The 16,259-nt window shown below is 38.8% G+C and overlaps 1 protein-coding gene and 1 pseudogene across 2 annotated transcripts in view; both read left to right on the forward strand.

Moving 5' to 3' along the window:
• Nucleotides 1–1,463: 1,463 nt before the first annotated feature.
• Nucleotides 1,464–16,259, forward strand: part of ZC3H6 (zinc finger CCCH-type containing 6) — a 69,209-nt gene continuing 54,413 nt past the window's right edge. Inside the window, exon 1 of one of the 2 annotated variants that reach the window (XM_081795233.1) lies at nucleotides 1,464–1,958. In XM_081795233.1, the coding sequence (XP_081651359.1) occupies nucleotides 1,927–1,958 (32 nt within the window). In that variant the 5' untranslated portion in view covers nucleotides 1,464–1,926. The remainder of the gene's footprint in view (nucleotides 1,959–16,259) is intronic. The other variant, XM_081795234.1, reaches the window with a different exon arrangement.
• LOC132672855 (U2 spliceosomal RNA) lies at nucleotides 13,515–13,632 on the forward strand (annotated as a pseudogene).

Consider the following 16,259-nt stretch of genomic DNA (forward strand, 5'->3'; position numbering starts at 1 on the left):
TACTCCCGACAAAATAGATCTACTTTTTGAATGTTTACTAGTAATGTATTATGTCGAAATGTGGTGGATGCCTGCAGAATTATCTATCAGTGTGCAGGTCTTATCAATGGCTACATACAACTTTAAAAAAAAAAAAGTGCTATTTTTTTCCTTTTTCAATGTACATATCCAATTTTTTTTCGTTTTAAAGTTTAACCTACTAATTGCGATTGCTTCCGAATGCACTGCATTTACGCATTAGCCAGATGCATTTATACCACAAAGTCATATATCTGAGAGGTTTACCATTAAGTCCGTCATTTCATTACAAAACAAGGAACTTTCCTTTGGAACTAAATAATTTACTGAATAGGCCAAAACATTGAGTTATCATTAAAAAATTATTTCCAGGGGCGCCTGGGTGGCTCAGTCGGTTAAGCATCCGACTTCAGCTCAGGTCATGACCTCAGTCTGTGAGTTCGAGCCCTTCGTAGGGCTCTGTGCTGACAGCTCAGAGCCTGGAGCCTGCTTCGGATTCTGTGTCTCCCTCTCTCTCTGCCCCTCCCCTGCTCATCCGGTCTCTGTCTCAAAAATAAATAAAAATATTTTTTAAAATAAATAAAAATATTTCCAAGGGTCACACTGTTCATAAGTATAAAAACATGTGACGGCTAGTTTTTGTGTGTGTTTATTATTGACAGAGAGTTAGAGAGAGAGCATGAGCGGGGGAGGGGCAGAGAGAGAGAGAGGGAGACACAGAATCTGAAACCTCCTCCGAGCTGTCAGCACAGAGCCCCGGCACGGGGCTCGAACGCACGGACAGCAAGATCATGACCAGAGCCAAAGTCCGAGGGTCGGCCGACTGAGCCACCCAGGCACCCCTAGTTAATATATACATATATATATAAAATATTCGTGTATATTTCCAGATGGAATGTTAATGTTTTTACTATATAACTTAAATCTGATTTAGTTTTGTTTTCTTTTATTAACTAATAATCAGGTAGGTAAATTTAGTATTAACTATCAGAAAAAGTCACATGTCAACCCATTTTTCTCAAAGCGCATTCCCAAGCACTAAACATTACAAAAAGATAGGTGCTACTTTGTAAGAGAATGTACATTTCCCCATTATTTAAGCGACCGAAGTGATTTTTTTTTTTTTTATCACTCTACCCGCGAGTGCTTTATCACCCCACCCGACCACGCCGCAGAAGGGCTTTGAGGGTCCGTTTGTTAGGGGGCGTCTTGAACCAGACTTCCGCCCGTTTCCCCGCGGGCTTTCACAAGACGGGCCCAGAGGGCCCGAAGAAGGCCCGACGGGCCTCCTACCCCGCCCAGTACTACTCCAGGCGCCGCCCGGCCCCCCCAGCTAGCTGCCGCCTCCGCCGTTCACCGAGAAGGATGGGAACCCGCCCCTGGAGGTGATTGACGGACTGCCTCCTCCAATGGGCAACGCGTTCGGCCCCGGCGGGCCGGGCAAGGGCCGCTGCACGCGGAGGAATCTCTCCTGCCCTTTAGTCCCGGGCTAGGTGTTGCGGCAGGCGCCATTTTATCGAGCCGCCTGTCTCGGGTGCCGCCATGTTGGTGAGGAGAAATCACCGTTACGGCCAGTGTCCAAATCCCCGCGTCGCTGCACGCCGCCCGCCCGCCCGCTCCCAAGCCTCAGCCACCGGCGGCGAATAGAGACTAAAGCGGCAGCGCCGGCAGCGCGGGGCCGTTGCCCAGTGTTTGCAGTTAGAGTCCCATCTCTCTGGCGTGGTTGTTAATAGACTGGAAAGTCTGTGTCTGTGTCGCTCACTAGTAACCGTGAGTTTTTACCACTTCGTCACCTCTCGGCGGCGGCCGGGAGCAGGTACCCGCAGGCGGCGCAGGGGTCCTCCCCGCGCCCCGCCGCCGCCGGCCTCGCAGACCTGTCCTCCAGCCCCGCCCCGTTCTTGACCAAACATGACAGACTCTGAACATGCAGGGCACGACAGGTCGGGAACCCTTCTTGTCTGTCTTTCTGTCGGATGAGAGGAGGGGTCTGGGGCGGCGGGAGCGGGCCGGGGCCGCGCGCCTCCTGCATGACTTAGACGTCTCTGTGTGGCTCCATCAGTTCCATGACGTGCGCCCTTATGTAAAGCCCAGGCTGGCGGCCGCGGGGGAGGTCGGCCCGGCCGCGCCCGCCTCCCCGCGCCGGGGTCCTTTCCGGCCGGCCCCGCCCCCGGCCCGCACGTGCGAGCCCCCCGCCCCCGGGCGGCTCCGTCTGCCGTTCGGTCTGCGCCCGGCGCCTCCCGCGTGCGGGCTCGGTGCTGCGGTCCAGCCTGGGCTGAAATGAAGCCTCTCCCAGCCCAGGGTCCGCCGTTCACTTCCTGATGGGACGAGCCAGGAATTTGTAATAGCCGGTGTTCTGTTTGACTACTACCCTAGCACACTCCTAAAAATAAACTTGGTGTTTTTTTTTTTTGTTTTTTTTTTTTTAAGGAAAAACTTAAACCCCCAAAGGCCATGTGTTTATAGTCTTACCCCCTTGGAATTTGAAATAGTAAGTTTCAAGTTAAAAATGTTAGGTTTTGCAAAGCTTAGTGTAGCACAGTTTTCTTCTAAAGTGAAAACCCCGCGGATTATCCCATCTAGCTGCATTTTCTAAATACTGTGTATAATTTGAACATTTAACTGAGATTCTGATATTTTTGCTAGGCCTTGAACAGTTTTGGTTCTTTTAGTGTTTTGGGCGTATTTACATATTTTAGTAGCGCAAATAGCATATTTAAGTTTGGGTTAGGTTTTTATTTTACATTGATATCTATCTTAATCATTAAAAAAAGGAGGGCTTTAGTTCGTTAAAATTACTGGAATGAAATCTGTTGAATCTAATTCTTATTTAGAATATTTAAAAATATGGAACTCTGCAGTGACTCCTTAGGGAATAGAAGTAATCAAAAGTATACGTTGTACTCTAGTCTAAACCGTACAAATTGCTTAAATTTTACCTGTGGAGTAATGTGATATGCTTTTGGTAAAGCATTCCAAACACTTTAAAAAAAAAAAAAACAACCCACAAGCAGAAATAACAAACATCATTGAAATTCGAAATATCTAAATATTTGGCAACCTTGAGAGTGATAAAGATATTTCAACAACTCTCATATGGTAATAATACAAGTAGATCACCAAGCAAGTCAATTAAACATGCAGTAATTTTTGGAAAGTAAAAAAAAAAAAAAAAAAACAAAAAACCACTCCTAAAAATTATGGCTATTTAGGCTTGCACTTGACATATTTTCATGATTATTTTACATTATCTTGTCATTAAAATGACATAATTCTTGGAATGGGTTAACTAATATTTTGAGAAATTTCCCACTCTGAATATTTGTGGACAAACCAATGACTGGGTTTTGCTAATGCAGCTAAAGTTCATAATTTTGTATGGAAGAAGGAAATACGTTCTCTGTTCACAAAGCAGCTTCAATATGTAGAATTATGTATTCTATGTAATGAAGAAACCATGTCACCAAATTCAGATATTGAAATAATTTTGCTAGCAAGGAACTCTGATGCCAGACTTTAAAAAGACTTTGGAATTTTAAAATAATGAATTACAGGGCGTATGGGTGGCTCAGTCGGTTAAGCATCTGACTCTTGATTTCTGCTCAGGTTATGATCTCAGTTTGTGGGATTGAGCCTTTCTCCCCCCTTGGACTCTGTGTCAGAACAAGATTTTAAATGGGAATGGAAATTCTCAGAAGGCAACTTCTTTTTTTCTTTTAAAAAAATTGTAGTTTTCTTGCATTTTAAAAACATTTATTTATTTTGAGAGCGCACATGCATGAGTGCACAATTGGGGGAAGGGCAGAAAGAGATGGGGGGAGAGAGAGAGAGAGAAAGAGAAAGAATCTCAAGCAGCCTCCTTGCTGGCAGCCGGGATTCAGGGCTTGATCTCACGAACTGTGAAGTCATGACTTGAGCCAAAACCAAGAGTTGGATGCTTAACGGACTGAGCCACCCTGGCACTCCTCTTGTACATGATTTACATGATGAACATTTTGTACAAGGTTTGTTTGCCAGCTTTAAAAAAAAAAAAATACCCATTTGGTGTACTTTTCTTTAAATATTTTCATGTCTGGAGTGAAAACATGGTATTTTTATTAGTGTTAACTAATATAATACCGATAAATAAATTTGTGGGTATATAGAATGTTAGTAGAGGACTTCTGCATAGGATCTGAGAAATCAATAAGAGGTGGAGAAGGAGTTGGGGAGAATCCAAAGTGAGACAAAATTCTTACCTCTTTTCATTCAGTTCTTCCCTTTCATCTAGTTCTCTTTGGCACAGCTTCAGCCACCTAGCTTTGTATTTCACAGGGTGTTAATCCAATTAAAACAATTCACAAACAACTTTTAAAGGCTAAATACTGTGAGTTCCTGTTTTGGACACATGTACAGTGGAGTAGGAAAGATAGATACATACCTAAGTATTACATAATTTTCTGAAATATTCTAAAAGTGAGTTTTACAGGGCCTGCACTGGGAAAAATGGTAATTTTAACATGAACAATATAAGACCTTGTGATTCTGAGAGTCTTTAATTGTTAAGAGATGTGTAGAATAATTTCCTTTAGGAGGAAGCTATTCTTTGCCCATTATGAGCAACCTTCCCACCTCCTCACCTCCTTCTTTTCCTCCTCTCCCCACTTTTCTTCCTCATGTAAAACAAGAACAACAAAACTCCCAACTAGTCAGAATTACGGTGTGTGTATGTATGTGTATGTATATATGTATGCATACATATATATGTGTGTATATATACATATATGTGTGTGTGTGTACAATATATATAAAGATTATTTATTTTGAGAGAGAGAGAGAACACAAGCTGGGTAGCAGCAGAGGGAGAGAGAGAGAGAGAGAATCCCTCTCACAAACCATGAGATCATGACCTGAGGCAAAAACAAGAGTCAGACAGTTAATCAACTGAGCCACCTAGGCACCCCTATACAAGTTTATATTATTTCCCTCTTCTCTCTCCCTTGCACATAATGATTGAAACCTTACTAAGAGACTGCACTGGAGAATCTGAAGGGATGAGGATGTAGAAGATGATTACACTTTACATTTGTAATAGGGCTTTCATTTGATTCTCACATTAATCCCATGAGGAGGCATATAGTATTACAGCATTCAGTACCTTGTCTAGGGGATCCCACAGATGGAGACTAGATAGCGCACAGGTATGCAAACTTCTACTTGTATTATTTTCACTCTTCATTAAGTCTGCATAGGGATGCAGCGCGCTAAGTTCCAGCCTTGACTTTCTGAGTTGTTGTGGGTTGTAATGTGGTAAATCTAAGAAACCCCTGCATTCGCAGTAAAACCTGAGTTTTGATCATCATTTTTCCTCTAACTTGGTTAATATTTTTTGTTTTTCATGATTATTTATCTTATTTGTGAAATAAGGTAGTTGAATTAGGTGATACTCATCTCTCTTCCCATTTTAGTCAATAATTTTAGTTTAAAAAATTGCAGATGCCTTATCTCACATTAGAGTTCACTTGATGTTCTATACAATATTTGGTTTGTAAATTAGTATGTATACTTGAGCAAATGCCTTCCCTCACTAGGCTATTAATTAATGTTTTATACATATATATGTTTACATAAATATGTATATATATATTTGTTTATATGTGTATATATATGTTTATATATATGTATATATGTATGTGTATATATATATGTATACACCCACACACATATATTTTTCTTTTTAAAGAGAAAGAGAGCAAGCTTGCATGCAAGTTGGGGAGGGGCAGAGAGAGAGAGGGTGAGAGAGAGTCTCAAGCAGCCTCCTTGCTAAACATGGAGGGCTCAATTCGACAACCCTGGGATCATGACCTGAGCTGAAACCCAAGAGTTGGCCGCTCAGACTGAGCCACCCAGGCGGCCTTATTTTATTTTTAATTGTGGTAAAATACACATGTAAAATTTACATCTTAACTATTTGTAATTGTACAGTTCAGTAGTGTTAAGGACCTACACATTGTTATACAACCAATCTTCAGAACTCTTTTCGTCTTGCAAAACTTAAATTGTTTCATTAGTTTATTTTTTACTCCTGAATCTACTCATTTAACTATTGTGAAAACTACCAAAGTGAGCTTTTCTTTAGCAAATATAAAAAACTCAAGTTCTACGTCATGTTCAGGTTTGATGTTGGAAACCACTTTGACTCTTAGAAAGACATTTTTCTTTTGTTAGCTCTTCATAAACAAATCGTTTCATTTACTTTTGAATTTTCATTGATTAAATTTCCATTCAGCAGAATTCTGTGCCAAGTATATAGTGTTAAGCACTGAGGAAACAAATCTGAATACAATCTCACTGAATTTGCTCTCTAGGATCTTATAATCTAGTAAAAGAAACAGACTGGTAAATATATAATTGCAGCACCAGTCATATAATAGAGGTATAAATTGAAGGCGGTAGTGGCATAGATGGGGGATTCATGGAGACATCATGTCTGGAGGATGAGTAAAAATTTGGCCAGAGACAAATATATGAAAAGCATGAAGAAGTAAAATGGCATAGTAGGTTTAGAGATGATAAAAGTGTTAGTATGTGAAGCATGTACAACATATTTTGGGGAATGAGGAAAAGGCTTCCGTGAATTAGGAATCTGACCCTGAATGATGTAAAGATCTCATCAAAGTTTTTAATTTTTTGATTTTTTTGTAGTTTATTTAAGTAATCTCTTTACCCAACGTGGGGCTCAAAACTCAAGACCCCGAGATCAAGAATCACATGTTCTTCTGACTGAGCCAGTCAGGCACCCCTCTCATCAAGTTTTTTAAGCAGGAGAATGTTCAGGTGCATTTTTTGGCATGATACCTGGAGGCTAGGAGGAGGCAGACTGTGGAAAGGGATATCAGTAGAAGGAAGACAAGTTAGGGAGCTTTCAATGATTTTCATGAAATATTAAGCAGCTAATATTTAGTATATATTGTTTTGGACTTGGGAAAGATAGCAATAAATAAAAAAATCCTTTACCCAATGGAACTTACATTTTCTTTGGAGAAAAAGATGATAAACATGAAAAACAAATGTGATCAATGCTGATAGAAAGGAAGGTGGGTTATCCTATGGGTGTGGGAAGGGTATTTCCATCTTAAGTAGGGTATGTTAGGGAAACATTCAACTGAAAAAGGAGCATTTGAGCAAAGCCCTAGAATAAGAGCAATCCAGGCCCAGTACATCTGGGAGAAAAGCATTCTAGATAAAGGGAACAGAAGGTGGAGAAAGCCTAGAACTAGGAATGAGCCTAGTGTAATTAAGGAAAAAAGGGGGCAGTGTGGCTAGAGAAAAGAATGAGCAAGGGGAAGAGAAGAGATGAAGTTGGATGGGCAAGGGTGACTGTGTAGGGCCTTGGAAGGCCATATTAGGGAACTTGGATTTCACTCTGAGTGGTATGGGAGCCACTGGAGGATTTGAACAGAGGACGTGCAAGGTGATGCTATAGTAAAAGAATGGTAAAAAGGAAGTTGCTTGAAGTAATGTAAGTGACAAGTGATGATGGTTTAGGCCAAGGAGGTGAAAATGGTTGGATTTTGGATATGTTTTGAAGATAGAACCAATAGGATTTGCTGATGGGTGTGGAGCATGAAAAAAAGGAATGAATCAAAGCCACTGTAAAAATCTAGAAATTGGGTAACGACTTAATCGAAAGCATTGACAGTAAGAAGGCAGACAAAAGGCAAAATTCATGGGATATTTCTTAGCATTGATAGAACTGGAGGTAAAGATCTGAGAGTTTCTAACAAAGATGTTAGTCTAGATGCTGAGATCACCCAGCTATGTGTAGTAGACCGTGAAGACAGGTTTTCTGGAAGCCAAGGGAGGAGAACGTTTCAAGGAAAGGGTGATCACAGAGCAGGTAAAGGAAAGGGTTGAAAACTGGTCACAGGATATACTAAATTAGGACTTTTAAAAACATGAATGAAACAGTACTGCAGGGCTTGCAAACAGCTGGCCTTCAGACCAAGTATCTTGTTGTTTGCCTGACAGGATGTTTAACAATACTTGTGCTTGAATGCCACTAGACTTGTGGTCTTCATCCTTCACAATCTTTTCACTGATCCTTTCTTTGCATATTCAGCACCTAAGGTCTGCTTATGAAGTGACTTGCTGACCACTTATGCATTTGAGTTTGTGACCTTTTGTTATGCGATGAAGTCAAGTTTTCACCTGGATAGACAGAGGTGATCTGACTTCCAAAAAAATCTCAGAGAGATGGGTGACCTTGAATTCACCAAGTCAAGCCTCCGGCCAGTCTAGGGCTGTCAGAATATATTTTGTGCATCGATGCCCCCAGTGGTCTTGCTTTAATCTCTCAGATTCAGAAACTGATCAGTCTCAGGGCTGATCAGACTTGGGGATGTTAATTCATGCTAAAAAATAGTAACAGTGGTTAACATTTTTAAAACTTTTTTTTTAAGTTTATTTCTTTTTGAGAGAGAGAGAGCACAAGCAGGGGAGGGACACAGAGAGAGAATGACATAGAATCTGAAGCAGGCTTCAGGCTCTGAGCTGTCAGCACAGAACCTGATGCGGGACTCCAGCTTACGAACCACGAGATCATCACTTGAGCCAAAGTTGGACACTTAACCAACTGAGCCAGTCATGCACCCCAACAGTGGCTAACATTTTTATGGTGCTTACTATATGCCAGGTTCTGTTTTAAGTGCTTTCCATGAATTACTTCATTTAATCTTCACAATAACCCTATATAACAGCCCTCGTTTTACAAATGAAGAGAGACTGATGAATTTTCCAAGGTCACAGAGTAAATCAGTGGGAACTCAAGTAATCTGATTGTAGAGCTTACACTTTTATTTGAGTATAGACATCTCTATCACAAGAGAATGTGTATGTGTATATCAGAATACCAATTCAGTCATGTAAAATGAGGATAAGATGTTTTCACCAGGGAGGGTATTCTCTCCATATAGGCTGCTATATGGAAAACCAAATTATCAAAAGTTGCTTAATGAACAGGAGTATGGGATTAGAATGAAGGAGTTGATTGTAAATGACTGGAATTTTAAATGGCATCAGGCTGTAATAAAGTTCATAATATATCTGCCAAGCAGTTACTTGCATCTATCAGCTTTACAGGATATCCTCTTTCCTGAGCAGTGCTTACATGGGCACTGGCCACATTTGTCTCTTCACCTTTCCTTTTTCAACATTTCTATTGTTAAACAGCCCTCCTTTCTGATAGGTACATTTCTTCTCGTTGCATGTTAATGTCTTAAATTTAGTCATCTTTTACTTGGTCCTGTGTGTCTGACTTCTTCATCTCTGTTTTGGTTCATCTTCTTTTCATTTTATGGTTGAACTTTCTGAGGTCATTCCTATTTATTGTATCTTTTTTGAAGTGTTTGGTTCCTGGGAGATACTACTTGACTGCTGATGCCATGTACCAACCCAGATAGTAGTTACTGGATGACCTTAGCAAAAGCAGTTTTAGCAGATTATTACTACTCTTGGCAAAGAGCAACGTTTCTCTATTGTAAAATGATTTTGTATTTGTTTTCTTTTGCTTTACTTTTTTAATGTGAGTTCATGACTTAACATTACTAATTTGAATGAACTTTTTAAAAAGTATTTATTTTTGAGACAGAGAGCAAGTGAGTGTGAGCTGGAGAGGGGCAGAGAGAGAGAGAGAGAGAGAGAGAGAGAGAGAGATGGGGATCCAAGCAGGCTCTGCACTGTCAGCACAGAGCCTGACATGGGGTTTGAACTCACGAATTGTGAGATCATGACCTGAGCTGAAGTCCAACACTCAACCAGCTGAGCCACCCAGGAGCCCCAAATGAACTTTTTTATTACTTCAACTTTCATAAATCATACCCACATTTTTGAATGGCAAGTAACCAAAGCAAGTCCCAAGAAGTGTTTAAAGGGAATCCTAAGTTAATTATCATTAAAAGGATAAAACCATGTAAAAATCAACAACAATCTATTTATAAAAGTGATAGAAAAGGGGCACGTTGGTGGTTCAGTTGACTGAGCATCTGACTTTGGCTCAGGTCATTATCTCACATTGCAGTCCATGGGTTCGAGCCCTGCATCAGTTTCTGTGCTGATGGTTCAAAGCCTGGAACTTGCTTTGGATTGTGTGTCTCCCTCTTTCTCTGCCCCTACCCCATTCACGCTCTGTCTGTCTCTCTCTCTCAAAAATGAATAAACATTAAAAAAAAATGGTAGAAAAAAAGAACCTAGATTTAGAACTCACGATACTTAATATTTTACATATATTGCTATTTCTAATCCACATGCTTTAATTCCTTTGATCCACATAGAAAGGACAGATATTATTATCTTCATTTTATTGTTTAGGAAACAGGTTAAGAGGGTAAATAACTTGTCCAAGGTGATGAAGCAGCTGAGCGAGAACCAGTCTATGTCTTGCTGCATTCGGTTTCGAACTCTCTGCCTTGCTGCCTCTTAATGGTGGTAAATCTTACTGCATTTACTGATGCTGGATTGGGATATTGGATCCTTAAAAGGGCTTGGGTTTTGTTTTTTTCTTCTTTTAGATATTACTTGATCACGGCAATTTGAGCCTACTTTACTATAAATTCATTTTCTATGACAAAGAGTTTTTCTAAATCCTAAAACATTAAGAATGGAATGTATAAAGAAGGTTAATTTTCTCACATATTTTTAAAAGAGTATGAAATCAGTTCAATCTTAGTAACTGTGCACATTTTTAGCTGTAGTAAACAAGAATTCTTCTATTGTATATGCATTTTAACCTTTTAAGACAATTTATTGAAAATGCATTGAGGGGTGCCAGGGTGGTTCAGTTGGTTAAGCATATGACTCTTGATCTATGCTCAGGCCATGATCTCACCACAGTTCATGAGATGGAGCCCCAAGTCGGGCTCTGTACTGACAGTCCGGAGCCTGCTTTGGGATTCTCTGTCTTCCCCTCTCTCTCTGCCCCTCCCCCACTCACATGCACACTCTGTCTCTCTCTCTCTCAAAATAAATAAAACTTAAAAGAAAAAAAAGAAAATGCATAGAGATCAGAAGAGCCAATACCTCTTTTGCTTGAATTTTCTTTGATGACTGACAGTTGACAATAAAATGTTAGATCACTGGGTCTTGTGTCTGAGCTTTGAATTTTTCATGAAGTCTATTCTTTGGCCCATAAAGGAGCTTGTGGGTTGGTTTATTTTCTGTATCCTTGGGATACATAGGAGCCTACTTAAAAAATATGTTTTATGTAAGCAAATGAAAATAGAAGTGAATAATGCATTTATGTAAGAAATACCTACATAGTTTGGCTGTATATACATATTGTAGCAAATATATATATATTTTTGGAATACCAGATATCCAAGTATGAAAACCAATGTTTGACCAAAGCTCAGACTAAAGTTAATATCCCCACCATAGATTAAATTTCTGGAATATGTAAATAATTCTGAAATATTATCCCTCAAATTGTTATTAGAAATTTTAGTGGTCTAATTGTTGTTTTTTCTCCCTTAAGTTTAGTTATTTACTTTGAGAGCGCAAGTGAGCTGGGGAGGGCAGAGAGAGAGAATCCCAATCAGGCTTCACACTGCCAGCCCTCAGCCTGACTTGAACTCATGAACCGTGGTGAGATCATGACATGAGCCCAGATCAAGAGTCTGATGATTAACCAACTAAGCCACCCAGGGACTTCTGTTATACTCTTCTTAAAATCAATAGCTAACTTACCCTATCAATAATATTACTCAGGTTTTCTACTTGGCTATTTGAAAATTGTTAGTTTCTTTTGTGCATAAAATGGTTTTCATAATCATTAATTACACATTTTTCTCTTACATTAATGTACATTTGTACTTCATCTTATTGATAAAATTTCAATATATAACACACACAAGAAGATTCTTGTTTTAAGCTCTACCTGTAATACCTTCTAAACCTGGAAAATGAAAATTCAGATACAATAGTAAATCCAGATGACATGGCATATATATGACCTTGTTGCACTGATTAGATATAATAGTAACTAACTTAAGGATCATGTAATTTCCAGTCATGTCATATTCAGGGATCCAGAAATGGCTTGAAGCAGGCCAAGGCAGAATGGAGAAACATGCTTTAGCTGGATACCTAGGCCAAAGACTAATTTTGGCATATCTTAAAAAAAAAAAATCTACCACCCTCCCCAAAACCTGGAGCCTCATATAGGTAATCTCATATCAGTTAATTTGGCATATTTAAGATTTACAGACCGAGTGGGTTTTTTTGGATATTACTGGGTTGTAGGCAGTTTTACCCAGTTCACTACAGATTCATGCAACAAGATGTTTTCAACTTTTGTTCTGATGACATGACACGTAGATTATTTTCTAGCTTTCAAATTCTAAGAGTGTTGTATTTGCTGAGATTTGTTTCTGTTGAGTTTCTAGCTTCTCCAGTCTATATTGGAGAGCCTAAGTCAGAAGGATAAATTGAAAGGGAATGAGACTAAATTAATTTTAGCTTAGTGAGATACCTGAGATAGTAGATGAAATTTTAAAAAGAATAATTTTGGGGGCACCTGGATGGCTCAGTCAGTTGAGCGTCTGACTTTGGCTCAGGTCATGATATCACGACCTGTGAGTTCGAGCCCCACATGGGGCTCTGTGCTGACAGCTCAGAGCCTGGATCCTGCTTCGGATTCTGTGTCCCTCTCTCACACTGCCCCTTTCTTGCTCATGCTCTGTCTCTCTCAAGAATAAATAAAACATTTAAAAAAAAAGAATAATTTTTAAAATGTAGTCTCAAAAAAACTTATGACAAGTTAACACAGTTTTGTTTTATTCCCATAATAGTTTGTCTTGCTTATGGCATAAAGTATGTTTGAGGAGTAATGTGGTTATCCTTCATGGTGTCAAACATACAAGCTCAAGGATATTTTTTAAAATTCTTCATTTCATAGATTAATATACAATAATACCTCTTTTATCTGGCATTGGATAGAGGCAGGGAATTTAGCATCAACAGATACTTGATTATCAGAAACTAATTTTATTAAAAATATTTTCAAAGGAACTCTTATATGGCATGCCTTCTTGTCGTACTAACTAGACAGTTACTGATTTATCCTTTTCTTAGTTACTTTGGATCATCATGAACATCTAATGTCACCATAATCACTATGAACCTTAGGTATTATACTCCATTTTGTATTTCCTTGTTGTGTTCAGGAGACTTTGGAAATATGGGAGGCTTTTATACAGACTGTACCCAAGTGTTGCTTAATGATAGGATAATGGAGAAATACCCTAAGGAACAGACTTCAAATTTGGTCTACCACAGCTTCTTTTCTGCTTTTACTTGTTTGAGATAATTTTTCATTGTTATTTTATGAAGAAAAATAAAGGAAATTTCCCCCTTGGAATCCATGCTTCTTGGGTTTATATCCTTTCCCAATTTCTATGAAAGTGCCTGTCATCTACCATACCCATTCTATTATTTCATCGCTTCTCGGCCATCGCATATATTTCATCGCTTCTCGGCCTTTTGGCTAAGATCAAGTGTAGTATCTGTTCTTATCAGTTTAAAAGACATATATTTCAGGTAAATCAAAAGAGGAAAGGAAACTTCAGTTGAGGGCTACTCATCTCAATCCTTAAACAACTTTGTGATGGTAAATTAATTGATCCTATTTGCAGATGAGGAAACTGAATATTAGGGGGTAAAATAATTTGTTCAAGTTAGTATATAGGTTGTATATGACTGGGAGGCAGAATTTGAACCCATATCTTGCTGACTCTAAAGCTTTTGTTCTTCTACCTTACTACAGTACCTTTTTAAGTAACCAGTTTTCACGTGTCACAAGTTTGGTTATTCTTGTTTAGCACTCCTGCTTTAATTTCCAGGTTCAGGTGATCTCTCTTTGCCAGAATCCTGGGTCCTCATTAAATAAGGTGGTTTGTTTGTTTGTTTGTTTGATTGATTGATTGATTGATTGATTGATTTGGGTGTGGGTCCTCTTTAATGTTAGGTGAAAATTGCTATTCTGGCAGCCAACCATCTCATTAGTATTCTACTCTATTTTCTGGATGTTGGTGCTTAGCCCCTTTTCGTTTTCATTGAACAGCAAACCCTAGTGATAACATAGCAATTTCCATTACTTCCAGCATTCCTTTCTTTTCTTTCCATCTTCTGACTTTGACATGGAGGCTTTCACCTTAAGTAAGCTATTGCCTAAACTACGCCATTTTTCTTTTCCAAGTCCCATAAGTGATCTTTAATCAAATTTAACAGTACTTTTCATCAGAAACCCTGGAGACCAGAAAGCAGTGGGATAATACATGTTTTTTTAAATTCTTACTGAAGTACAGTTGACAATAAAATATAATATTAGTTTCTGGTGTACAACATAGGGATTTAACAATTCTGTACATTACTCTGTGCTCCTCACAATAAGTGTCACCATCTGTCACCATAGAATGTTATTACACAACATTATTGACTATATTCCCTATGCTGTACTTTTCATCTCCGTAACTTATTTTTTTAATTTTGTTAACATTTTAATTTATTTTTGAGAGAGAGAGACAGAGCATGAGCGGGAGAGGGGCAGAGAGAGAGGGAGACACAGAATCAGAAGTAGGCTCCCGGCTCTGAGGTGTCAGCACAGAGCCCTATGTGGGGCTCAAACTCACAAACCACGAGATTGTGACCTGAGCCGAAGTTGGACGCTTAACTGACTGAGCCACCCAGGTGCCCCCGTGACTTATTTATTTTATAACTGGAAGTTTATACCTTTTAGTCCCCTTCATCTATCTTGCTCATTCCCCTACCCGCCTCTACTCTAGCACCCACCAGTTCTCTGTATTTATGAATCTGTTTCTGTTTTTTGTTTGCTTGTATGTTTGTTTAATTTTTTAGATTCCACATGTAAGTGAAACCCTATGGTATTTGTCTTTGACTTATTTCATTTAGCATAATATTCTCTATGTCTGTCTGTACCTGTTGTCCCAAATGTCAAGATCTCATTCTCTTTTTATGGCTAATATTCCACGTCTTCTTTATCCATTCATCTACTGATGGACACTTAGGTTGCTTCCATATTTTGTGTATTTAAATAATGCCGCAATAAACATAGGGGTGTTTATATCTTTTCAAGTTAGTGTTTTTATTTTCTTTGAATAAATACCCAGTAGTGGAATTACGGGACCATCCTCCATATTGTTTTCCACAGTGGATGCACCAATTTACATTCCAGCTAAACTACACCAGTACTTTATCAGCTTGTCTGGGACCCTGAAATGAACAGGGAACCCCATTTTCCAGCTCTGCATGATTTGATTCTTTTTACTTCTTTTTAAAATATATATATAATACAAAATTTGGACTAATTTTCTTTGAGTCCCTGAGAAAAATACTGTTTAATAAAAAGAAAACCCTATAGCACCTTATAACTCCAAGTCCCATATTATCAGTTGAACTGATCTAGCCTGGTGGCTGCCATTTCCTTAACAAACATTAAAATAATTTCTGTGGAACTGAAGTAGTTATTATTTACTTTTGCATGTCAGAAATGCAACTTTTAGACCTTAACAGTTTCTCTGTATCGTCTCTTAAAATACCACTTAAACGCATGTTGAAGTTTCTTTTCCTCAACATTTTATTGTAAAAAGTTTCAAACATGCAAAGATGTTGAAGTTTGTAGTAAACACCCTCATAGCCTACCTACTAGTTGGTGAGCTTCTTAAATAATCTTCTTTACATTAGCTGATATTAAGTGGTTTGGCTATTTGCAGTTTTCTCCTGTGACCAAATGTGTGAAGCTATTAGAGCAATATGGTTAAGAACTATGGGTCTGGCAATCAGACTGTCTTGAATTTGGGCTCTAGCTCTGTCATTTACTAGCAGAATCAGTTAAGGTCTTTGTCCCTTCTCTTCACCTGTTTATTGGGGATAATATATTTCAGAGTTAACATGAAAATGAAGCAAATGGATCAAAAATGTCTGCAGCATAGTAATTATTCAGTAATTGTTAACTATCATACTAGTTTTTTTTTTTTTTTTTTACTAACCTGATTCAAGATGTTATTTTACTTCACAATTACTTGGTCATACACACATTTGCTGGAATTGAAGATAGTCTTAAGTAGTGAAAGAATTAGATAATAAAAAGGGTAGACTAAAAATTGCTGGAAAAAAATTTTTTTAATGTTTATTTATTTTGAGAGAGAGTGTGTGGGTAAATGTGAACAGGGGAGGGGAGGAGCAGAGAGGGA

The sequence above is a fragment of the Panthera onca genome, chromosome A3, assembly GCF_046562875.1.
Source record: "Panthera onca isolate mPanOnc1 chromosome A3, mPanOnc1 haplotype 2, whole genome shotgun sequence".
NCBI classification, from domain to species: Eukaryota; Metazoa; Chordata; class Mammalia; order Carnivora; family Felidae; genus Panthera; species Panthera onca.